This window comes from Aspergillus brasiliensis (assembly GCF_001889945.1).
Source record: "Aspergillus brasiliensis CBS 101740 unplaced genomic scaffold ASPBRscaffold_17, whole genome shotgun sequence".
In the NCBI taxonomy this organism is placed as follows: Eukaryota; Fungi; Ascomycota; class Eurotiomycetes; order Eurotiales; family Aspergillaceae; genus Aspergillus; species Aspergillus brasiliensis.
In genome coordinates, this window is record NW_027137458.1 from 534,540 (window position 1) to 557,216 (window position 22,677).

A 22,677-nucleotide genomic window follows, 5' to 3' on the forward strand; every position below is an offset into this window, starting at 1 on the left:
TCGGCTTGTACCGTAGCTTATGATTGCTTCTTCCTTCCTGCTGCATTTGACGCAATGGCTCCCCTTGCACCTGTTTAATCGGGTGTATATCCGCTTAATGATATTCTTGCGTTTGCTACCTGCTTTTGTAAATAATCTTAGCTGGAAAGCCACCACAGAATTGACATTATTGTGGATGTATGGAGACCATGTTTCTATACCTATTTGATCTAATTGCTATGTCGAGTGTAACGCGCTACGCCAGCGGCTCGCTGGATGGATGACTTCTCATCCTAGCCTGATCTTGAACTGCCATCGACAGAATGATCCAACTGCCGATATGACAGTAGGTTTATGATCAAACTATGTAAGTTTACTCACATTTGACTAACCTACAGGTTTTGAGAAACCACTGGCATTCCAGAGCGATCTATGAATGCTCACATCCTTCCCACAGCCTTGTCAGCCTAGTGCCTCCTGGATTGGGCCTCTATGCAGGCGCCACCAACTTGATGAGTCAATATAATTATTAAGCTGCCCTAGGCCTTCTTCGGTTGACATCCATCGATCAGGAGAATCGCAACGCACGAACTAGTGCAGCGTGGATTAGTCGGAAACTACTCATGTTTCATTTCTCCATCAGAACCTTTTTGCTTCATGATTCTACTTTCTCACTCATACACATAGTCCGTAAGGAGATACATACTTCAGTGACCATCAACCAGCTAATCTCATCCACCAGCAATATGACTTGGTTCACCGGTTCCCGAGACACATCCGACGAAGGGTGGCATTTTGATGCCGTCAGTCTCTTAGCTGTTATTGGAGAGTCCATAATTGAAAGACAGAAGCATATCATAACAGCGTCGCCTCTTAGTGCCTTCCCCCGCCTTTTGCCAGCACCCCAGGCTATCCTGAACATGAATCCGCTGACCCAGCTGCCACCATTTGACAGCGTCACCGTGATCGACGTATTCTCAGGAGCATACACATTCCATTTAAACTACTTTAGTGGAATTATGCACGAGATACATAAAGTGAAGCCATATGAATTCCGTGTCTATGAAGTCTGCCACTCGAAAAACCACGACGATGATAACGACGACAACGATCTGGACAGCGTCCACCGATCATTGTCAAGGAGAATCGGCCTGAAGCGTTTCTGCCCCATGAACATCTTAACCCTGGCATCTGTCCTCCTGACAATCGGTCTAGCTATTTGGGCCATCATCATCCACGATGGTATAGGATTACTCGCTATAATCACCATGTCACTATCCAGCAGTCTCTCGTGTTTGTCACAGAAATCATATCCAGAGCTCGTGATGAGACCAGCATCCTCTACTACGGTTGGGGGTGACATTGTTATGAGACCAGCATCCTCTACTACGGTTGGGGGTGACATTGTTATGAAGACGCGGTCCGGGGCCTTTATTGTCGTACATTGCTCCCAACAAATTGGACGCGAAGTTTACTATAGCGAGGAAACCTACAGATACGTTTTTGAGCCGAATACCGTACTTTATAAGGTGTTGATGGGTGCCGGTACCCTTCTGTTGATGGTTTCCGTGCTCCTGTTCAGCAACTGCGGGTGGACAATGCAGACAGCTATTGCCGTCACCTATATTCTACTTAACATGTGTTACTGGACCGTTTCTGTTTTGTTTGATGCGCGGAGATCTTGGGATATGAGTGCTCATTATGCTGTGAAACGACTCGACCGTGCATACGGATCTGAAGCAAATTATACGATAGCACTCTGGCATGCAATCCGTGAAACAGGTCGGGTTGATTGGGTTCAAAAGCTTGATTTTGTACCTGCCACGGTCTCATGGGATGCCTGGTTAAAGGAAGCAAAGAACAATATCACGAACAAGGAGTGGGACCCTGAAAGCGCAAGGGATCGATTGATGGCTGCGTCATACTCGTTGCCTCATGACTAGTCCTTGATTACTACAGCAACTACAGCAAAAGGTGATTTCAAAATCAATTCATATGTCACTAAAGCAAGCTACAAGGGAAGTTGTTTGTGGACTTTCCTATATATTTGTCCAAGTCAATTTGTTTGGTTTTACATCAGTCTTAGAAAAGAGGAAGAAAAATGATAATATTTAGGGAACATCAGGGCGGGGATGGGGCGTACTGAGTCTTTTACAGCAGGGCATTGAAGACACCGGTTCCAGACAGTCTGACATTCGAGACAGCAGTCGTTCTACCCCTAGCTATTTCAACTGCTGCAGCAGGGCTCTACGCAAAGGAGATTCTTGGCCTGCCTTTGCCCACAATTAAGCCCTCCATGACCGAAAAGACGATTTTGGTCTGGGGTGGATCGTCATCGGTGGGCACCGCGGCAATTCAGCTGGCGGTTGCTTCCGGGATCCAGGTCATTACTACGGCATCGACCCATAACGTTGAGTTCGTCAAGTCGCTGGGCGCTGTAGCTGCGGTAGATCATCGGTCACCTACCGTAGTGGCCGACATTGCCACTGCCCTACGCACAACAAACTTTGTCGGAGTATATGATGCTATCTCCACTCCCGAAACTGCAAAGGCAATCTCTGCTATCTTCGATGAGCTGGATGTCGCTTTGCCGGTTGCAAGTGTTCACCCTGTCGAAAGATTGTCTGAACGCTTCGCTCCCAAATTTGGTAAGATTCTCACCAACGTTTTCATCATCTGGCATACGCATTAGTTGCTGACATCTTCCGCTAGCGATGACCTTTGACATTGCCTGGGGCCCTAATGAATATATAGGCAAGCATGTGTGGCAAGAGTACTTGCCTCGGGCATTGAAAAGTGGTTCTGTTCAAGCAAAACCAGACCCTTACGTGGTTGGAAGCAGACTGGAAGATATCCAGCAAGCTTTGAGCCTTCAGAAAGAGGGTGTGTCAGCCAAGAAGATTGTTGTCACTCTTGTACAATAAGTTCAGAGCATAGCCGAACCATCTAAAACATGAAGTATCATAATCCACTGTGAGTCGAAAGACCAGAGACTTCTTCAGAAGACGGGTTTAGATAGTAGTTATCAACGGTTGTGAATCGATTATGAATACAGTCGATGATAAGAAACTTGCAATTTACCACTATTTCTTGACCGATATGCAAGACTCCACTATTTCTTCTACCCTATAGAGAAAGAACATCGCCTCATCGAGGAAGGCTTCACGATGATGCGTATCTTAAAGAGTAGAGAGGTAGACAGAGGTGATCAAGCAGGGGTGTAGAACGATTAAATTTGTAGCCAAGGTGATATCACAGATCTTTTATTGATCGCATAACCCTTCTTTGTCGTGTTATTATCATCTCTCAGAACGACAAGGTTAACCACCTATGACCAAATTGGTTCTGCATCCATCGAAATCATAATTCATATATTCATAGAAAGCGAAAAGAGCTTTCTAGGGAGGGTAAAATCGAAACCCGTCAGGGTTCTAGCTGGGTGCTGAGCGCACTCCGTGCAAATCTTGCTCCGCTTTGCTGTTCCAAAGAGTTGAACCTCCCCAATAAACTCGGTCTCTTTTACTCATTCGATCCCCCAGATCAGAGAGTGTGGAGACGCTCCGCATTGTTAGCCGAGTAAGTAATCCGGAAGTATCACAGGGAAACAAGGGGCGAGAGGCCGGACATAACACAAACTCCGATAGGCGACATCCGACTTCCGAGGGAAAGAAGTTTTTCAGTATGGCTTCAAATATCATTACTAACGAAATGTCTATTTCGAATTCATGTACCTAAGTTTCACATAAGTTAGCCATCTCGATAACATGTACTTGAGTCTCACCAAGTTCGGGTCTCGGAGATCCTACCCTGATAGTCCTTTCAAGTACATCATTCGGGAATACCTGGATAACAATCATTGCAGGGGCCTCAGTAGAGCAGGACAGAACAATTGATCATGAGAAAGGGCAATTCCTGGTAGATTGGCAGAGGAACGATCTTGAGAGTCCATACAATATGAGCCTATGGAAGCGCTGGTATATCGTTCAGGTCGTGTCGAACGGGTCACTTTATGTGTTAATAAAATCCCTTCTATATTGGAGATTACCCAGCCCTGAATCGATTAAATAGTACGTGCACTTCATCCATCTCGCATTTATATACTGCCAGGTCATGTCCGGATTTGGTTGCTCGAAGATCGTGGCTAGACTGGAGGTCTCACTGCTAGTGTGAAGGTGTCATCCACTATCAATAACTCTATAATTCTAGTAGCAAAGGGGATATATTATCCAATGACCTTGAGCACTGTAGACAATCCCCTTCTATCATAATAGGATATTTCAGGTATAGATAATCAATCAATAATTGTAGCAGATTTGTTACCTACTAAATAGTTATTAACTACTATAACAAATATAGTAAAAGATGCTTTTTAAAATAACTTCTATATCACTAACATGAGCTATAGGGAACGGGTTTGGGGTTTCTTATCTATTTGTTACGATGATCTAGAAGCCGGTGTTACCACAGCTGATGTCCTTTAGTTTGCACTCTGTAATATCTAGGTCTTGCTAGGTCTTTGTTAGCCACGGAATGTCATATGCCACTCTTTACATTGCCTTCTCCTGTGCATGTTCCAGTTATGCCAGATCCGTCAATCTCGTAGATGGATTGATCAACAACCCATCCAGGTCACGCATATTGTATGCTCCACTTTCGTCATCCTTGATAGGTACTGGCTGCGAGGTATTCGAAAGACGACTAGTGAAGCCGCGCGACAACAACAGGCCGACAATTCTGGCTGCTTTGATGGTCTTGACTGTCTCATTGTCCAGCCCTCCAGCCTCCTTGCTGAATGTGCTCCAGAACATATCCTCCAATATAGTGTAGTCGTCGTATCTGACCCAACCAGATTTGAGATGAACATTACTTATTAGACGCTGGTGGGAGTGAAGGTTCAGGCCAAATGGCGCAACCTCTGCTTCAGCCCAATCCACCACACCAACTAGATTGCAGGTCTTTTCGTTGACCATGATATTGCAGACCCCAAAGTCCTTATGTAGTAGGACCACGGGCAGAGAGAAAATGGAAGGTAAAGAGGTGATGGATCTCTGAACCAAAGGACGAAAACGCTCCGGCAAAGAGACGAGAAGTAACTCAAGCTCTTTCTTATATTGATGATGTAAACTGTCGCTATATCTTTGATCAACCACCTGAGGCGCCTTCCACGACAGCGCAAAGAACCTAGCATGTCACGTAATCAGCAATATGGCGGGTGATCGAGAGCACTAAACATACTTGGCGACATCAATGACAAAATTCCTGCGCCATGAAGAAAACTCGACCGAATTTTCGGAGAATTGACTATTATGGGCTAGAATAAAATCCAAGTAGCTAACGCCCCCTACTCGGTTCATAAAGTAGATATAAAGGGCTTCTTTGCCCTCCACATCTTCCCCAATTTCTCCCCTGAAAGCGACCTGGGGAGCAAAATCGCCATAAATGGTGCGAGCCAGATTTACCGTCTCCATGTTCAGACGGAAAGACATGAGGCGAAACTGAGCGACATATTCGTCATTCGGTCCGGCATAGACGGTATAGCTGCACACACCCTGCACGGCTACCGGAACGATTTTACCGCCCAGATGCGCTCTTGCGAAGGTGTCGCAGGCTGAGCGATTCGCTGTAGTTCGCTTGAAGAAGCTGCTAATCTCGTGGTCAACGGAATAGTTAAGGCTAGAAGTCGCCATGATGCATATATAGATGCGGCGTTGAACAAGTATGCGCGTCTGAATGAAGCGGAGGTGCAGTCGGACGACTGGAAAACTGAAGCGCGGACCTCAGCTCTCATATCCCTGTTATATTGTCTCATATCCCTGTTATATTGTCTCATATCCCTGTTATATTAGCGCGATGGCCACTAATGAGCGCCGTAATAATCTCCGACAGGCGTGCCCACGTGTTCACCAGCCAGCCTACTTACTGGTCTCACAAAGCCGTTTTGAACCACTTGGGTGTACATTCACTCTAGCTTAACCGAGTGCTATCGGAGATGGTCAGCATGCTATGCTGCTCGAGAGAGCTGCTCTTTTGCAATTTTGCGAAATACGAGAAGCTTGGTTCTCCATTTAAAACCATATTAACTATTTCATGGGTATGGGAGCCGGTTCAAACCAACCAGTAGAGTTGGACAAAACAGATCTTGTGCACTCACTATTCGGGGTAGACTTCCTATTTTCAGAGAAGTTTCGTATCAGTTACTAATTTGAGGAAATCCTTGGGAGCAGGAAGCCATACTGACCTACCAAGTGAATATTTGTATGTTTGCTTACCAATAACTATAGAATTACTAACTTGTTGTTATGGAGGGCCTTCCTTGTCAAGACATGCAGGATAATATATATATATATATATATATATTTCTAATTACTAGATATAGCATTTCCTAAACTGTCAGGTTGGCAATCTGGAAAACTTCTCTTGCACTCTGTTCTCTTGCATTCTCGCACCCACGGTATCAATGCACCATACAATGAAGGACCAAACCCTGATCGAGATTATATTAGTAGGCTTGCTAGTGCCGCCTTATAAATACATTCGATTCAGATAAGGGCTCGTCAAATTAGATGTAAATCAGGCGAAGCCCGGGACAAGTAGACTAGTGGTACATTGAGGGAGGCGCTACCGCCACACCAGCCAGGCTGCCTCCACACTGGTCTTTGGAGAGGTTCAATCCGGCCCTTCCAGGCCTTCGAAATATTATGCAAACAACATTGACAGCCTAGACTAGCCTAGCCTACCCTAGTCTCTGGCTAGATTCAGCATGTTGGGCTGGCATGCCCCAACTCTAAATTTGGTTTCCCCACGGGGAAGGGGGGCCTTACTGTTCTAATCTCTCTCTGCTGTCACCAATCGATCAAAAAGAGTGCCTGACCCAGACGTCATACATTCGAATGTAAATGCAACGTTTTCCCGCGCTCCTCGTTGGGTCAACCCATACTTCTCGTGTCTAATAGAGTTTGGAGTTTAGAGTTTCTATCTATCGACATGATCAGTCCGCGTGCATCCAAAACTGGCGCAGTCATTGCCTTTCACAAGCATCTTCTATACCCGGTAAACAAGAATATGTCTCGTTCATGATGTGAGAGACTTTCAAAACCCGTAGAATGCGCTCGTATTTGTTGGACTGTCTATCACCTATCCTCGTAAGCAACGTAGTGATGAATAGCTCATTGACGCGTTCATCCATCTCCAGGTCAAAAAGAAGGCTTGCAATGTCTCTCAGTTTGAATGGTTACATCGATCCTATCTCTTCTCTTTACAACCCCCGCCCGGAAATTTTATTGGCTGTCGGGTATGTCCTTTGCTCCATAGATCGAAAGTTATAAATAAGGATGGAGTGGTCTGCTCGGAAGGTGTCTGACTCTCGGTGGTATACCGTTTCAATAATATCAATCTTGTTCTTGTTCAAAAAGTGCTAAATACCAGAATCTATCCAACATGGGAAAGTGGAAATCCGAGAATACCCTGCAGTACGACGAGGAGGAGGTAAAGGCATCGTTGAACTTATTTGCGTTTCATTCCAATAGCAATGTCAAAATCAGGTTGAATAACAGCCTGGGCATGATTATCTCTACAAGTTACAAACCGACAGGCACGGAAGCCGAGCCTTCAAACAACGCTATCAGACTTGCCTCAGACACCGTTCAACGGGACATCCTTGCATACGCCTCGCTTTTCAACAACAATAGCGCGGATAAGAGTGAAGAGTTCCAGTCACTCGATGAGAAAGAAAAGGCCGTGTTATATGAGTCACGCTATGGAACAAGCATGGTTGGTTCAAACCCTTTTCCATCTTTCTTTTTCTCGAGTTCTATTTTATCATCGCCCGCGGGCGTTTTACTGACTGCCTTTCATAAAGTCCGTGAGCAAAGTGTTAGGATCACTACTGGGCCAGCAGATTGAGAATAGCACCCAAAGGGTCCAGGACGCAGAAGAGGCTCGTGATCTATTTAATGCCTTGTCAAAGTTCGCAACAAAGGCCAACCTCGAGGGTTTTACAACAGCATTCAAGGGAACAATGGCCTATGACCGGGAACATTCTCGAGCTATAGTCAACAAACTTGTCAGAGAAGGCAAGATGCCCGAAGAGTTGGGTAAGAACATTGATGCCACCATCAACACCGACCAGAAAGCTTGGTTGTTCATGGAGTGGCATGATAGGACTGATTACGCTACTGCCATTGAAAATGAGACGGCTCCACTAAACATATTGCAAGTGATGAAGGAAGAAGAGGTTATGAAAGAGGTTTTGGCCACTGTATTGCCTCAGGTGGTCGGGAATTAGGATATCTTGTTAAAACTGTGTTATCTTGCTTGATGTTGCTTAGTTTGGTCTTCTGCTACTTAACAAAGGAGTGACCCAAGAGTTCCCATGGTCTTGATGCCAATTATATCCTCCTGTATTAGTATCCTGTTGAATTTCGGACAAGCTGAGTTAATTTACTTTCCACGGCTCTTAAATTGCTAGATTTAATTACTATCCCTTGCTAATCATAGGGACAGGGACGGTAAGTTCGGGATGCTATGATATGTTCATGAACGCAGTCATCGCTATATTCCCAAGTCACTCCAATCCCTATAAGACACTCGCTTCTCTCAGTTGTCTGATGCGTTTGAATGTGGGAATCGCCGCTGGAATAGCCTGGTGCTGACTTGAATGAGTAATTCAATACTTGTTCCAAGTCTCGTATGTAATGTCGACTTCATCGTTTCTGTATAGCGGTCGAAAAACAAAGGCTGGAAGATCACCTTCTTTGATTCAATTCAATTCAATTCAATTCATATTCTTATACCCGATCGAGCCGGCTAGGTAAGATGCTAGCTATGCAGGTGCTTCACCGTTTGAAGCAAAGAATATGGCCCTGAACGCCTCAAATCACCTTCTTTGACGGGAGTTGTGGAGAAACGTGTCGGTGATGGGAGTAGCACTGAGTGGATCATTGATGTCCACTGCCACTATTATTTCAACTACACGGGGTGAGATCGACCCACGTATGGTCGAGCAGGCTGCAGCTTTGTCTCTAGAGATAGCAATTTGCATTTCTATTTCTCTGGACAATCTTGTCTTTCGGTCAGAACCCATGTTTCTCCCATGGACGTGCAGTCTGCTGCCGTTCTCAAAGTTGGATGCAAGAATCAAGGGGCCGGGCCGACGTCATTGATTCTGGAATAACGAAGATATTTCTGGTTTATCCATACCGAATTGGCCAGGACTTTGACCTGAAAAAGAAAAGGCATCTTCTTTGGTGAAGATTGTGAAATATGTGTTCGGTCAGGCCGCCATCAATGGAGTCTGACTTGTCTGGACAGTACTTTGTAGACATCCATGCTGGTTTCTGAGTGATACTCCTGATTTCTCACGATAGTAGTATCCGTCCTCGCTGTGGCAATGTTGAATTGTCTTCCAGGTCTTCTTTGTATGTAGAACTGCTGCATTTGTTGATGTCCCTGGGGGGCTGTCGGCAAGAATACTTGCTTTAGCCAAATGCTTGGGTAAATGTGTGGTCGTCTTCCCTTGAAAACGCACATGTTACAGGATATATCTGTCATCAACTGGAATATGCAGTGCTCACAGTTAATCCCTGCTAGGTTTGAGATACCATACAATTAGCCCAGCATATTAGAGTGGCTCATCAGAGCTGTTTTGTTTAGACTCCGGTAGTCCTAATTTGGTCTAGTCACACGACACTCATCTTGGCGCTTGGTAGTGCGATGAGGAATTTTCCCAGACTTTTAGCAACGCAGTCGAGCAGATTCGAGAAGACTTTGCGGGCGATAGGCCGAGTTTTCTCTAATAGGGATGGAAAGGGGAGACAGTTGAATAGCCATGATAAATCTGAAATGTAGGTCAGAAATCTGGCCATTCATCGACCTTTAGCCATCATATACTTACTATAGAGTGTGCAATTTCCAGTGGTATGGTAGTCCCATCCTACCAACAGCGTTATGTTATCTTCGTTTATTGAGGGCCTTCGATGTTTGGCTTTCATCAAGGTTTTCTCGGGTGAGACGGACATATAGCTTGGTTGTTTCAGCTATTAAAAACACCTGGATCTTGGGGCTTGCTGTCTGGTATGCATTGCTGTCTCTCGTGCTGGTAAGTAAATTTAAGGCTTCCATGCCTGTCCACATTCTATATATACTGATGAATGAATGTTTCCTTGGACAGAAGCGCTTTCGCGAACGACTGGGGCTTCGTGGTCCAGGAACCAGTACCAGGTGTCGAAGTCCTCCTTGCGTGTGATCTCTTCTGTACGCTATGGCGATGTGGAGGCGGTCCAGAAGCACTTCGTCCGCGTTGCTGGTTGTCATACTCATTGCTGCTAGGATCATTCGAGGATGTTCCTCGCATAGAGTTGGATTGGTAATCTCGATTCCTTTGCAACCCCCGAAACAAGGAATATTCATGACCTTCCTGTTTAGAAAATGTCAAGACAGGGTTACTTTCATTGATAGAAAGCATCCAGTTCTTCTTCGCATATGAAAGGTACTAAGGGCGCAGTAAACCTTGGCTGGTGTTCATTGCTGTTCGCTATCATGTCTTAACATGAGTCTCCTTTAGGGGGCGCTTCGACTTTGTGAGTGCCTCCTCAGCACATGGGCTTTGAGAAGCCAAAGTGCGATAGTTATATATTGATGATCATTGCCATGAATAGTGGAAGAACATCGATCCTTTGTCGTAAACCGTGGGATATGTGTGGATCCAAAGGAAGAACCTTATCTCCTGTACGAAGTCTGACCAGTCCATGACCTGTTCTGGTCTCAGCAATTTTGTTTCTCACTGGTTTCTGATGAACCGTAGATGGAGCGTATTGGGTGACCCGATTTCCATATGAGAATTCGAGGAGTTTATATATTGTGCGATATTGACCAGGAGTGAAATTGAAGAACGATCATAATCCTCTTGGGATTACTTTTGCCAACGGCCGACCGATGGTTATTGCCAGCAGAATAGTCAAGGAGTATGGCTTGTATAAGTTTCTTCATCATCGTCTGATGAGACATTCTGAGCTTTCTGCGTTGTACTCGCGCGCATGTCTGTTAGAACAGGTACCGACGGAACAAAGACAGTCTTGCGACGCAGGTAATCGCAATACTGTTGTATATAGAAATCTAGTAATATATATGCGGATGGAGGGAGATTTCAAGAGTAGGAGGATGGAAGAGCAGCAGTAGGTGTATATATACTCAAAGAAGGGAGTGAAGAGCATGCGGCAGTGCATTTACCACATTCCCATTTCAGTAGCACTTGGTACGTTATTGTGAATTCATCAAAGCTGACCTACTATGTACTGCGGAAGCAATCATCCTTAGGGTGTGTATTCAATGTCTTGGCGACTACGGCTTCATACAAGATATTCACCCTACATCCGAGTCACAGCCACTAGTATTCATGAGAAAGCTTCTATTGCATTCTATTATTACCTATGACCACAATTCCTATACATCACTGGCAAACAGTCCGGAAATCCCCGACCTTCCGCCATTAGTTCCAGCCGCAGCGCACAGACAGCCCACTCGTATCTAGACGAGGCTCAGGAGCGCGCGTTGGGCAGACCAGAGATTTTATACCATAAGACTGATGGCCTAACTGCCAGCAAGGAGTCATATGCACGAGGTGCTCGCAGGAATGTGATCGGGTGAGGTGATGCGAACCAATCGGAAGGGTCTCCACATGGTGCACCCTTATAAAGACATCCAGGGTGAATATTCTCGAATAGTTCAATTCAATGGACAAGAATTGCCAAGATGAAATTAAGTAAATGTTTATTGCTATCGGCTCGGGTTCTGGCTTGTGATGGAGAGCATCGGGTTGTTGTTACGGCATCCCGAGGCAGGGCTGGGCAGGCGGTGGAGCAAAATGAAGCTATTCCAAGCATGTGAAATCGGAAGATTCTGACGTGGTGGGCAACACCGCCATGTGTTGTGAATGTGGGAATAGTTCAGCCTGATAGCGGATCAGAGTTTCACCCTCGATCGCATGGCACTGCTGACTGGGTCGCTAGAGGTTTCTAGCTGGCTCCTGATCCTTCGGCTGGAATTGCCAGATGATGGCAGCATCGGTCGGCCTCGCCGGGGATAAGCCAAGCTGACACAAGGCTATGTGACAAGTCAGAAGGATTGCATGTCATGTTGCTGCATGATGAGCATTGGGACAAGGACCATGCTGATCAATCATGTTATTCCCGACGGCAGTTCATAACAAAGACTCATGCGATCTGTTATTCCATCGGGTGCATAACTTGCACAACCACGGGAAGATTCTGTGGATTGCCACGTTCTCCAGTCCAAATTCCACCGCATTTTCTTCCTATTGGACCCACCACTGATTCAGCGCTCCATTTCTCACTTGAAATGCCATGAATGAGTGGCTGCTGATATCCCGCTGACTCGCCCTGACCAGGGATGCCCTAACCAAGTCCAACCAGATGAGCCATCAAAGCAGCGGCTCTGCATCTCACGACAACTGCTTTTTTCTTGCATATTTGACTCCTGCAAATTATGCACCCCGTTATCTCCGTCCAGAGTCTTTTAAAATCACCCTACCCACCATGGCCTTCCCATTCTTCCTCATCACGACTTCCACCCTAGTCCCTCGTTCCCCTCGTGCAGCACCCAAGTGCAATCCTCACCATGCCTGACCTCGAGGATCAATCGGAGAAGCCCTCTTCTCCAGTGCCCTCTCCGGCCTCCAGCACCACCACCATTGCCGCCCTCTACCCCGAAACAGATCTCGACAAAGGCATCGTCGGCTGGGACGGTCAAGATGACCCCAACAACCCACAGAACTTTGCCCCAAGCCGGAAATATATGCTCCTCGCCCTCATGAGCTCCTTCACCTTCATCTCGCCGCTGGCATCCAGCATGTTCTCCCCGTCTATCGGCTATGTGGCTGCCGACTTTGGCGTCACCAATGAAACTCTCCTCTCCTTCAGCGTCACTATCTTCCTCCTCGGCTATACAGTACGCCTCCCTCTACCACTACAACTACAATCCCAACCCTATCAGCTACCTCCATACTAACAACCACAGATTGGCCCCCTCATCCTTGCCCCCCTCAGCGAAATCTACGGCCGCCGCATCATCTTCAGCGCCTCCAACTGGTTCTTCGTCGTCTGGCAAATCGGCTGTGCACTCGCCCCGAACCTCGCCAGCCTCATCGTCTTCCGCCTCTTCGCCGGCATGGGCGGCGTGGGCTGCCTCACCCTCGGCGCCGGGGTCATCGCCGACCTCTTCCCCACCACCCAGCGCGGCACGGCCACCTCCATCTGGGCCATGGGACCCCTAATCGGGCCCGTCGTGGGCCCCATCGCCGGCGGCTTCGTGGGCGAAACCATCGGCTGGCGCTGGGTCTTCTGGATCCTGCTCATCGCCGGCGGCAGCATCGCCGCGGGCATCGAGCTCCTCAACCGCGAAACCTACGCCCCAGTCCTAATCCGGTGGAAAACCGCCAAACTGGCGCGCGAACTCAACCGCCCGGAACTGCGCAGCGCCTACGACATCTCCCACGGCACGACACCCCCCACCGTCTCCCAGGCACTGATGCAGGGCCTCCGCCGGCCCATCATCCTCATCTGCAAGAGCCCCATCGTCCTCCTCCTCTCCATCTACATGGCCTTCGTCTACGGCCTCCTCTACCTCTTCTTCACCACCATCACCTCCGTCTTCGAGGGCACCTACGGCTTCTCCACGGGTCTCGCGGGTCTCGCCTACCTCGGCATCGGCGTGGGCTTCTTCATCGGCATGACCGCCGTCGCCATCACCAGTGACCGCATGGTCGTGAAGCTCACCGCGCGCAACAACGGCGTCTTTCAGCCCGAAATGCGTCTCCCTACCATGATCATCTTCGCCTGTCTCCTCCCCATCAGCTTCTTCTGGTACGGCTGGTCCGCCAAGTACGAGGTGATGTGGATCGTGCCGATCATCGGCATGGCCCCCTTCGGCATCGGGATGCTGGGCGTGTATATGCCCATTCAGACGTACATTATCGATTGTTATCCGGCGTATGCGGCGAGTGCGAATGCGGCGTTGACGGCGACGAGATCGTTGGTTGGTGCGGTGTTGCCGCTGGCGGGGCCGAAGCTGTTTAGGAGTCTTGGGCTGGGGTGGGGGAATTCGTTGCTAGGGTTTTTGGCGTTGGCGTTTGTGCCCGTGCCGATTTTGTTTAATCGTTATGGTCAGAGGATAAGGGAGAGGTGGGTTGTTAGGTTGGATTAATTCCCCCTGGGTTGGAATGATATATGTGTGAAAAGTTAGCGTGGTGTAGTTAATGATAGATTATAGACGTACATACATACATTAAACTTGACTTATTCCACAGATATCATACAGATTAAAATAGTTAGATAGCTAGGAGAGTATCATCCAATCTCCATCAACACCTCACCCACATCCACTCCCCTCACAACATCCGGCCAAACACCCACAAACTCCCTCGTGATCCCCCAGCCTTCCTTACACATAATCACCTCTTTAAATCGCGTCTTCATCACCAACTCATTCCCCTCATCCCTTTCTAATAAGCTCTCCCCCCACGGCCACCGTACCTTCATACAACACGCCAGAAAGCCAAACAAGTCATCCCTCTGCCGGGCATACACCTCCCACTCACGGATCAACGTCACCCGGATCTCCGGCCAGATGATCAGATCCAGCGACGTCGGGTGCGCGATCCGCAGCTGTTCCTCCACGGGGTGCATGAAGGTCGGCAGCTGGGCGAATGTCTCCGGGTTAGGGTTGAGGAGCCATTTGGTGTAGTGGTAGCCGAGCCAGCCGAAGGCGAGACGCTCCGGGTCACGCAGGGGACGGCGCAGCGAGCTGATGTAGATGGTGTTGGCGAGGGGGTTGGTCTTGGTGCCGTAGAGGAGGTCCAGAGGGTGCGGGGAAGGAGGGCAGGAGGTGATTGTGGATGGGGGGAGGGTGAGCCAGATGAGGGAGGGGTTGAGGGAGGGGAAGTCAGAGTGTAGAGGGAGGAGGGAATAGAGAGGTGATATGGAATCAGAGTCCTCTTTGTTGGGTTGTGGTGATGATGATGTGGTGGTGGTTGAGTGGATAGGCGGTAGTGGAAGTTGCGTCGGTGGTTGTGGATGCAGCAGATGCGGTGGGGAGGGATCTTCCCATGATGTGATCAAGGTCTTTAGTCCCTCTTGGCGAGTGCGCAGGACTTGGTTCTCTCGCTGTAGACCCTCTATCACTTGGAGGAGATGCTGCGTGCCGCTGTCGTCGTGGTAGCGCTCGCAATGCGCCACTTTGTCTTCCAGCTGCGTGGTGTATTGCTGCTTCTTGGTGCGCAGCGTTTGTTGGGCGCGGCGGTCCCGGAGACGTTTCTTTTCTGCGGAGGAGAGGGACATGTATGTTGGTGCTATAGACTGAATGAAATGGAGCTGGGATGGATTTGAGGATAAAGGAATAAACTAAGGCTCAGATTAAGTGGAATAAAGCCAAGTCGGAGGGATTAGAATGTCTGGGGTGAGTTATGCATCCCGTCTCAGCACAAGTTGTGCATATTCGGGACAATGTGATTGGTGAAGTGTGTGGAAATAGCACGGATGTGGCAGTAACAACGATGCAGATTCGCAGGTAGAGTACATGAAATCATGCTTGTTAATGAACAAAATTAATATTTAGATCATATTATCTGCTCTCAAGTTGCATTTAAGTTTAGATCAAGTCTAAGAAACAGAATACCAGCTCTACAATCCCTGAAACCAAGGATGCGAGAGTAACTCCTGCACAGTGTCCCTCTCCTCCGGTCGCCACCGCAGCATTCGCGATATTAAATTGATAAAAGCCTGCTTGTCGACATCTTCGACATCGCTAAGACGACTCTCAAGCCCTCCACATTCTGGTATCAATTGTGGGTGCTTAAATCTCCCTTCACACGGTCAGCAAAGCTTCCCATTGCTCGCCAAGAAAGATACATGCCTTCAGTATCAAAATATCGAGAGCTATTCTTGCCTTCACGAATCATCTCCAGAGGTGGAAGACCAAGTACCGACATTATGCGAGCTAGATGAGCTTCCTCGGGAAAGGCAGAAGCATCAGAGTGTGGTGCATCAAATGGACCACTTCCGTGGACTAGCTCCACCATCTAGTCCCTTATTAGCAATTTAGCATACGAAGGGTATAGTCATACCAGAGCACCAGGATTCCAGATATCAGCACTGTAGCTCCAACCTGCTCCAAGAATAACTTCTGGGGCTCTGAAGCTGTCCGGTTGAATGAGATGGTAATGGGTCCGAGACCCATCCACAGCCAGTCCGAAGTCAGTAATAACTGGTCTGCCTAAGCCGTTTGCCGCCACGCCGAAGTGATTTCTCGATAGGTATATCGTTCGATCTTCGAGCTGTTTTTGAGGCAGCGGCTCATTCATCTCGTCCCGAGAAACTTTATCAAGTATAGAGTAGTCTCTGAGAGCCATGAGAACATTGTCAGATTTCAAGTCTGGCTCAACATTAGCAACCCATCGCTTGCCTTATCTTTGGCTACGATGAATACCTGTATGAACGATTTGGCATTGAGAGTGGAGATAGCCAAGGCCTTCCAGAATCAATCTGGCAACAGGCTTGAGAACATCCAAGGGAAGCACGTCTCTTTCAAAACGCCGCCGGAGCATCCATAGAGGCTCACATAAGGGATCAAAGACCATTCAGACATGGGTATCTTCTGGGCCTGGCAGATCAAAAGAATCGAGCAACGTGCTCACGAAACTTCGGTCTATATGTTGTGGATTCGTGTTGGTGATCTTCTCGGTAATGCATAGTTCCCTTTCAGCATCCTCTTTAGTCGCATAGTTGTTTGCCTTAATCTTGATTGCAACGTAGCGTGCTGAACACCAGCGCCGTCTTTTCGGATTTTAGTCTGAGTCCAAGCAAACAGGCTTGTCTATGCAATCCAACATACTGATTCAAATCACGAGCTAGCCAGACCGTCGAACTAGTTCCCCAGCCAAGTTTGGCGGTAATTTGATACCTGTTGTTGAGAAGCTCGTAGAGACGTACAGGGTAATAGTATTTTGACTCGTAATGTGGCGTGCACTCTTCTTCAATTTGCTTCCGCAGCCGGCAAAGCCTGCGTGGGCACATTTGATGGCTTACAACGACTCGATCTGAAGATTCGGTTGGCCGAAGTCCTCAGAGACCTCCACGCGGAAGCCATGCTACATGTGAATCCACGCGTGTTTGGTACAGACATGCATGATTGGGAGACTAGAAGGAATATTGGGCAGGCGCGGACCCCATGCAAGGGATATAGATCCACTATTTCCCGCGCCGAAGCGCTAAGACCAAAAATAGCAGCATATCTCCTTATCCACACCAAGTACTAGAATTTATTGACTCACATATCTTCAGGTTACATGCAATGATCGTACATATGGATTAGTCTTAAACATCTGAAAACCATGGATGTTCCAAAACTTCACGGGCTGTAACTCGTTTGGCAGGATCCAGGTTCATTAGCTTCTCGATAAAGTCCTTGAATTCGGGTTCCATAAGGTCCTCCCACTCAGCAAATGGCTTGTATGGTATGTAATCCTCTGCTCTTTCATCCCATAGTATTCGCAGGACTTGGCAACTAACCTCGTCATCGCCAATGTGTTTCAGCAGTCCATTAAGGCCTTCCTTGTCGCCAAAGTATGATACTTGACGTTGTAAATGTATCATGGCGGGCAATGCACCTTGCGATTCATGGAAGCGAAAATCGTCATCGACGCCAAAGATAACACGTCCCAACACCGCATAGAGACATTGAACAGGTCAATATTGCTCATCTAACATATCGACTGTACTTACTATTATCCCAAAAGCAAACATGTCTGTTGGCTTGTTCAGTTCCCCTTTGAAGTGGGCTTCCGGACTGCGCCAATTGTCGTTTCCAGCAAGCATACCTTTTATGCACCTACCTTTGGGCAGGTATGCAGCATTTTAGAGATCGGTAAGTAGTACCTTTTCAACTGTGGTCTCTTCTGCTTGATCTCGGCAATCGACCATGATATTGTCTGGCTTAATGTCTGAACCAAATTAGCGGGGATAGCTCAATGAAGTCAGACGCTAAACCAATGGTATAATACCAAGATGCACGACCTGCTGCTCATGTAACTCAGCGATACCAAATAGGCTAGAATTCAGGAATTGCTTTTGAGCTCTAGTCGAAATACCTCTCTTACCCAGGCTCAGGAAGTCGTCCGTCATGTACTTGTAGACAAAGATCCGCTGGCCCGATATACTGTCGCATGGCAATCGTATATTATCACTTTTGCACCATCGCGGTCTGATATCCTCGATGAAATTGTCATAAATATCCCGAGGAATATCCTTCAAGATATATTTGTCTTGCCCAGACCTAGGCACTATAAGCAAGCTGCTCGGGATAAGCAGCGATCAAGAAAACAGACACTGCCAACCAGACACGACCCATGTATGGTCTTTTCTGAATCATGCTTCTAAAGCGATAATATGATCCAGTCGCTCCAACATAGTTGGGAGCTGACTCTGCCAGCCTTGCGAGAGTTTTCTGGAACATAGCAGTCTGGGTGATTCAATAGATTAATGCCGTCAAAGATGCAGAATGAAAAACCGGTTGGATATAGGGATTAACACTGGAAAATGTTTCATCTACATGATTCCCTCGCTGTTGCGATATTCAGAATCTAAGAAGTGAAATAAGGGGCTGGGCCTTGGTTGGTATGATGACTAAACTGCTGCATGTGGGCGGGCACTGTCACCGATGCAAGGGAATAATAATCTCTGCCTCAATAATAATACAGCTAAATCTTAGTATTGGATACTAGTAGCTGACTAGCATATAGCTGTAATTTCCCGTTTGTGGATAATCTAAATGATCAGTTTAGTCCTCCGATTACTTCTCTGTGACCCAAGCACATATGTAGATACAAGTGGAAGTGGCCTCAACGCGCTCAAAGAAATAACTATAGCAAGAATCCAAGCCACAGTACGACCCCCTAATATAGCCTGATCATCTCCTAATCCTCATTACACTATGATCCGCGGAACATACTTCCACCCGAACTCACTCGTAACCATGACGCCGCAACACGAGCTCCCCTCACGAATCCTACATCTTCCCACATAATCATAGCTACATAAGCGGAATCGAATAGCCAGCTCCATAAATAGCGCGACTTCTCTAAATTTCCATCAAAGCCATACAAATAACCCCAACTCTCGAACAATAAAAGAAGAGGGTTCAGAAAAATGGCAACAATCGCCCTAATCGGCCTCGGCTCCGTAGGCGCTTCAACTGCCCTGTCCCTAATCCACCGCCGCATCCCAGCAACTCTCCTCCTCGTGGACATCAACTCCAATCTCCGGGACGCACAAGTGCAAGATCTGGCTGATGCCGCACTCGTTTACGGCTCCGTGACTAAGATCCAGGCGGCCACGCACCACGAAGCGAGTCAGGCGGATGTGGTGATTATTACGGCGGGGGTCAAATATACTCCTGGTATTTACACTCTGAACAACATACTAATAAAGTAAAATAATGAGGGGAAAAGGTAGCTAATAGTCATGTACAGGAGAAACCACTATGCAACACCTGTACCACAAATTCAGTATCCTGAAAAGCATACTCAACGAAATGCGACCATTCAGCCCGAACACCGTAATTCTGGTTGTCGCTAACCCAGTTGATCTACTCACAACTCTCGCTCAAGATATCGCCGGTCTGCCTAGGAAGCAAGTCCTCGGGATAGGGACCTGTCTCGACTCGCTACGGCTACAGGACGAGGTATCCCGCTTTCTGGGGACAACGATGGAAGACACAGAGGGGTATGTAGTCGGGATACGGGGGGAGGAGAGTCAGGTCGTTGGGTGGTCAGGGTTGATGACTCCCCAAGGGAGGGGTGGGAATTCAATCCAGAAGAGGATGGAGATGGACAATGAGATTAAGGGCAGGTTGAAGGCGATTGTTGCAGGAAAAGGAGGCGCGCCTTGGGGGGTTGGGGCTGTGGCGGGGGGGATTGCAGCAGCAGTGCTGGAGGATGATCAGAAGATGGTTTGGACGGTGAGTTGTTGGAGGGAGGATTGGAGGTGTTGTTGTTCGTGGCCGGTTGTGCTGGGAAGGGCAGGGGTGATTAGGGAAGTCGAGTTGGAGTTGGGACAGAAAGAAAGGGAGATAGTTGAGACGGGGGTCATGAGGTTGAACATTTTGTTGGAGAGAGTTAGAGTGAATGAGGCTCAAGGGATGTAGTAGGGATTTGAGTAATCTAGAAGTGGAATTTGCATTGATTGACTTGATGAGAACAAGCGTATTGTTCTTGATAGGTAGCGGGTCAGGAGTGGACTTTGAACTGTCGAAATCACTTGATATCACCACATATTAACAATATCAGATTCATCAGCCTTCTCCCCATTCTGCCTCTGCTCACTCGCCACCACCCGCAGCTTCGCATTCCCAAAACTATCTGGAATCACCGACACCGAACCAATCCCTACTTCGACGGGATCTCTCCCATCACATACACCTGCAGCCGATGCCCTTCCTGCGCAGTCCACTATCTGCCAAAACCGTCACATCCCGGCCCGGGTGCAGTACGTAGGCAGCATCATGGGTGCCCACGATGGCAGAAATGCCGAGTTCGCGACTGACGATGGTAGCGTGGGACGTTTGGCCGCCGTGGTCGGCGGTGATCGCCGGGGCGCGCTTCATGATCGGCCCTCAGTCCAGGTTGGTCGTGGCGGTGACGAGAACTCAGCCATCGATAACTTGTCCATTTCACGCGTAGACTCGATCAGACAGAGACGTCCAGCCCGGAGGTTAGAGTACGACCCTTGTGGCCGAGCTTGTACGTCTTGAAAGCGGCGGTCGGATCGCAACGCGAGTGCACGATTTCCGGCCGGGCTTGGACAGTCAATATTTCGTTGGTGACACTATCCTTGGCCCATTCCATGTTCCTGGGGCAAAGCAGCCATAGTGGGTTTCAAGCGTGCAAGCCCGTCGAGCGAATTGGAGAATATTGAGGTCACTGAGACCAGCGCAGCGCGTTCGGCCTTTGATGCTGGGACGTCACGCGTTGGAGTCTGGCAGTTGACGTAAGTCATCTTGATTGGCTTGTCCTCGCGGTTTTGTCGATAATGGAGACGACGTAGCCGTCTGAAAGGAGCGGTTTGAAGACTTGGTACTCGTCTGGGTCCATGGTGCCCTAGATGGTGTTTTCTTTTAGCTCTCAGGCGGCGTTGGATGACGACTCTTGTCGTGTCGGAGCCACACTTGGTGTCGACAGAACATCACCCCGAAGCCGCTGGCATCACCGTGCGCTACACGCATACAGGGAGAGCGATGCGTAGGTAGTTGAAGCCCTTGGCTTGGGCATCATCGCCCACGATGTTGAGCTGTTTTTCTCCCTGCTGTCCAGTGAAGCTGGCGTCCGGAAGATCTTTTGCTGTGGTGCTGCTCCAGACGGCCACGTTGAAGTTCCCTTCGCCTGCTTTAGAGAAGAGCCTGCGATATGTACTGCGAAGGCTGCCTCGGTATCAGGTGGCCAGATGCTTTGAAGAAAGAGCTTGAGTACTGCTTCTCCTTTTAGGAGACGGGCCTTTTTGATATCCGGTCTGCAGTTGATCTCACTGCTGTCGATGTAGTGCAATATAGCTAACCTGGCCACACAACAAGACGGTTTCTCCCGATGTAGCTCTTCGATAGCTGTGCTAGTCCACAGGAGCAATGTAGCTGAAGCATAATCCCGGTAGATGTTTAATGTTTTCATAAACATCGAGGTAAGCGATGTCTGAAGCTATAGCTGTATAAGCAACTACGTCCATGAGCTCAACATGCGCCTCATCTAATCTGCAAGTCGCCTGTATCAAGTTCAGCACACGGATCGACTATATCGGAGAACTTAACTCACCCATGATAGAAGGTATCTTCCCCAACACACACAACAGACATCCCAAAATACCAAACCTACCACTCCCAACTCCCCGGCATCTTCATCTTCCCACACCCCTCATTCTCATCCCCTCGTTCATCCCCCTTCTTATCTCCATCCTCAACCGCCCCATCCCCCCACCGTTCCCTCCAAACCGCCAACTCCTCCTTCCACAGATCGTTGACGCACGGATCACACGAACTCCCACAGCACTCGCCTAGTCCAGGCGGTGGAGGGGGATCATTGAAATCACGGTCTGCGGCACGAAGGAGTTGCTTTGCGCGGGTGTTGGGGAGACGGTTGCGACGTTTCTTGATAGAGGGGACGTCTTCGGGGGTGTACAATGGGGAGGGGGACATCTTTTTCCCTTACTTAGAAAGATGCTATGTATGTGATATTGAGGATGTTTCATGTGATGGTGTATGAATTGGTCTACGATGTTCGATTGTAGGTATACAGGGTAGTTAGTCTATGGCAGTGAGGCCTGCCGGATGAAAATCGGGTGGGATCGGATGGGATATATTCGTGTCGGGTACGGCATTGTCGGGATATGCATGATGGGGTTGCGAATAGACAATTGAGTAGGATCCAATGCAGTGCTATCGAGATATATACAGGCAGCTCTAGTTAAAACCATCATAGGCAAGGCAATGACGAGAAATAAGATATTAAGAAGAGGGTGATAATAAACATGCGGTATAACTATCTAAACCCAACAACAACCGGCAATCAGACGGTCAGATAGACGGCAACTCACCCGAGATCACATGTCCATCAAATACCGACAGGTCACATGCAACACCTTCATC

At 48.1% G+C, this 22,677-nt stretch overlaps 12 protein-coding genes across 12 annotated transcripts; 5 read left to right on the forward strand and 7 right to left on the reverse strand.

The window, feature by feature from the left end:
- Positions 1-556: 556 nt before the first annotated feature.
- On the forward strand, positions 557-2,099 carry ASPBRDRAFT_352785 (uncharacterized protein). Its single transcript, XM_067623329.1, has 2 exons — positions 557-665; positions 722-2,099. The coding sequence occupies exons 1-2, from the start codon at positions 637-639 to the stop codon at positions 1,920-1,922; spliced, it is 1,230 nt and encodes a 409-aa protein (XP_067474490.1). The 5' UTR covers positions 557-636; the 3' UTR covers positions 1,923-2,099.
- Positions 2,100-2,134: 35 nt separating this feature from the next.
- Positions 2,135-2,903, forward strand: ASPBRDRAFT_136293 (zinc-binding alcohol dehydrogenase family protein; the record flags this gene model as incomplete). The annotated part of the gene is made up of 2 exons (XM_067618779.1): positions 2,135-2,627; positions 2,692-2,903. Coding segments are annotated over 2 exons (705 nt in total), but the record flags the coding sequence as incomplete, so codon positions are not given.
- Positions 2,904-4,556: 1,653 nt separating this feature from the next.
- ASPBRDRAFT_136485 (uncharacterized protein) lies at positions 4,557-5,666 on the reverse strand (the record flags this gene model as incomplete). The annotated part of the gene is made up of 2 exons (XM_067618799.1): positions 4,557-5,160; positions 5,215-5,666. 2 exons carry the CDS (start codon positions 5,664-5,666, stop codon positions 4,557-4,559), a joined length of 1,056 nt encoding a protein of 351 aa, XP_067474492.1.
- A 1,702-nt stretch (positions 5,667-7,368) lies between these two features.
- ASPBRDRAFT_69295 (uncharacterized protein) lies at positions 7,369-8,263 on the forward strand (the record flags this gene model as incomplete). The annotated part of the gene is made up of 2 exons (XM_067629027.1): positions 7,369-7,749; positions 7,838-8,263. Exons 1-2 carry the CDS (start codon positions 7,417-7,419, stop codon positions 8,261-8,263), a joined length of 759 nt encoding a protein of 252 aa, XP_067474493.1. The 5' UTR covers positions 7,369-7,416.
- Positions 8,264-9,699: 1,436 nt separating this feature from the next.
- ASPBRDRAFT_352813 (uncharacterized protein) lies at positions 9,700-10,448 on the reverse strand. The gene is made up of 2 exons (XM_067623330.1): positions 9,872-10,448; positions 9,700-9,814 (listed from the first exon to the last, which is right to left on the reverse strand). The coding sequence occupies exon 1, from the start codon at positions 10,384-10,386 to the stop codon at positions 9,928-9,930; it is 459 nt and encodes a 152-aa protein (XP_067474494.1). The 5' UTR covers positions 10,387-10,448; the 3' UTR covers positions 9,700-9,814; positions 9,872-9,927.
- A 2,164-nt stretch (positions 10,449-12,612) lies between these two features.
- Positions 12,613-14,196, forward strand: ASPBRDRAFT_136102 (MFS transporter; the record flags this gene model as incomplete). The annotated part of the gene is made up of 2 exons (XM_067618763.1): positions 12,613-12,942; positions 13,012-14,196. 2 exons carry the CDS (start codon positions 12,613-12,615, stop codon positions 14,194-14,196), a joined length of 1,515 nt encoding a protein of 504 aa, XP_067474495.1.
- Positions 14,197-14,339: 143 nt separating this feature from the next.
- On the reverse strand, positions 14,340-15,329 carry ASPBRDRAFT_69297 (bZIP transcription factor; the record flags this gene model as incomplete). The annotated part of the gene is made up of 1 exon (XM_067629028.1): positions 14,340-15,329. One exon carries the CDS (start codon positions 15,327-15,329, stop codon positions 14,340-14,342), a length of 990 nt encoding a protein of 329 aa, XP_067474496.1.
- Positions 15,330-15,616: 287 nt separating this feature from the next.
- On the reverse strand, positions 15,617-17,063 carry ASPBRDRAFT_662011 (putative protein kinase; the record flags this gene model as incomplete). Its single annotated transcript, XM_067628682.1, has 6 exons — positions 15,617-15,853; positions 15,904-16,069; positions 16,115-16,422; positions 16,477-16,603; positions 16,634-16,823; positions 16,882-17,063. The coding sequence occupies 6 exons, from the start codon at positions 17,061-17,063 to the stop codon at positions 15,672-15,674; spliced, it is 1,155 nt and encodes a 384-aa protein (XP_067474497.1). The 3' UTR covers positions 15,617-15,671.
- Positions 17,064-17,363: 300 nt separating this feature from the next.
- ASPBRDRAFT_59233 (uncharacterized protein) lies at positions 17,364-18,501 on the reverse strand (the record flags this gene model as incomplete). The annotated part of the gene is made up of 4 exons (XM_067628020.1): positions 17,364-17,656; positions 17,768-17,881; positions 18,050-18,321; positions 18,374-18,501. The coding sequence occupies 4 exons, from the start codon at positions 18,499-18,501 to the stop codon at positions 17,364-17,366; spliced, it is 807 nt and encodes a 268-aa protein (XP_067474498.1).
- Positions 18,502-19,187: 686 nt separating this feature from the next.
- ASPBRDRAFT_187392 (uncharacterized protein) lies at positions 19,188-20,190 on the forward strand (the record flags this gene model as incomplete). The annotated part of the gene is made up of 2 exons (XM_067620095.1): positions 19,188-19,443; positions 19,517-20,190. Exons 1-2 carry the CDS (start codon positions 19,194-19,196, stop codon positions 20,188-20,190), a joined length of 924 nt encoding a protein of 307 aa, XP_067474499.1. The 5' UTR covers positions 19,188-19,193.
- A 954-nt stretch (positions 20,191-21,144) lies between these two features.
- On the reverse strand, positions 21,145-21,808 carry ASPBRDRAFT_352858 (uncharacterized protein). Its single transcript, XM_067623331.1, has one exon. The coding sequence runs from the start codon at positions 21,710-21,712 to the stop codon at positions 21,248-21,250; it is 465 nt and encodes a 154-aa protein (XP_067474500.1). The 5' UTR covers positions 21,713-21,808; the 3' UTR covers positions 21,145-21,247.
- A 39-nt stretch (positions 21,809-21,847) lies between these two features.
- Positions 21,848-22,413, reverse strand: ASPBRDRAFT_48296 (uncharacterized protein). Its single transcript, XM_067626059.1, has one exon. The coding sequence runs from the start codon at positions 22,225-22,227 to the stop codon at positions 21,904-21,906; it is 324 nt and encodes a 107-aa protein (XP_067474501.1). The 5' UTR covers positions 22,228-22,413; the 3' UTR covers positions 21,848-21,903.
- Between the last annotated feature and the right edge of the window lie 264 nt (positions 22,414-22,677).

Coding starts and splice junctions, on each gene's coding strand:
- ASPBRDRAFT_352858 (XM_067623331.1), bottom strand. CDS start 21,712: ATGTTTATGAAAACATTAAACATCTACCGGGATTATGCTTCAGCTACA.
- ASPBRDRAFT_352785 (XM_067623329.1), top strand. CDS start 637: ATGATTCTACTTTCTCACTCATACACATA. Junction 666..721: donor CTTTCTCACTCATACACATA/GTCCGTAAGGAG, acceptor CTCATCCACCAG/CAATATGACTTGGTTCACCG.
- ASPBRDRAFT_48296 (XM_067626059.1), bottom strand. CDS start 22,227: ATGTCCCCCTCCCCATTGTACACCCCCGAAGACGTCCCCTCTATCAAG.
- ASPBRDRAFT_352813 (XM_067623330.1), bottom strand. CDS start 10,386: ATGAATATTCCTTGTTTCGGGGGTTGCAAAGGAATCGAGATTACCAAT.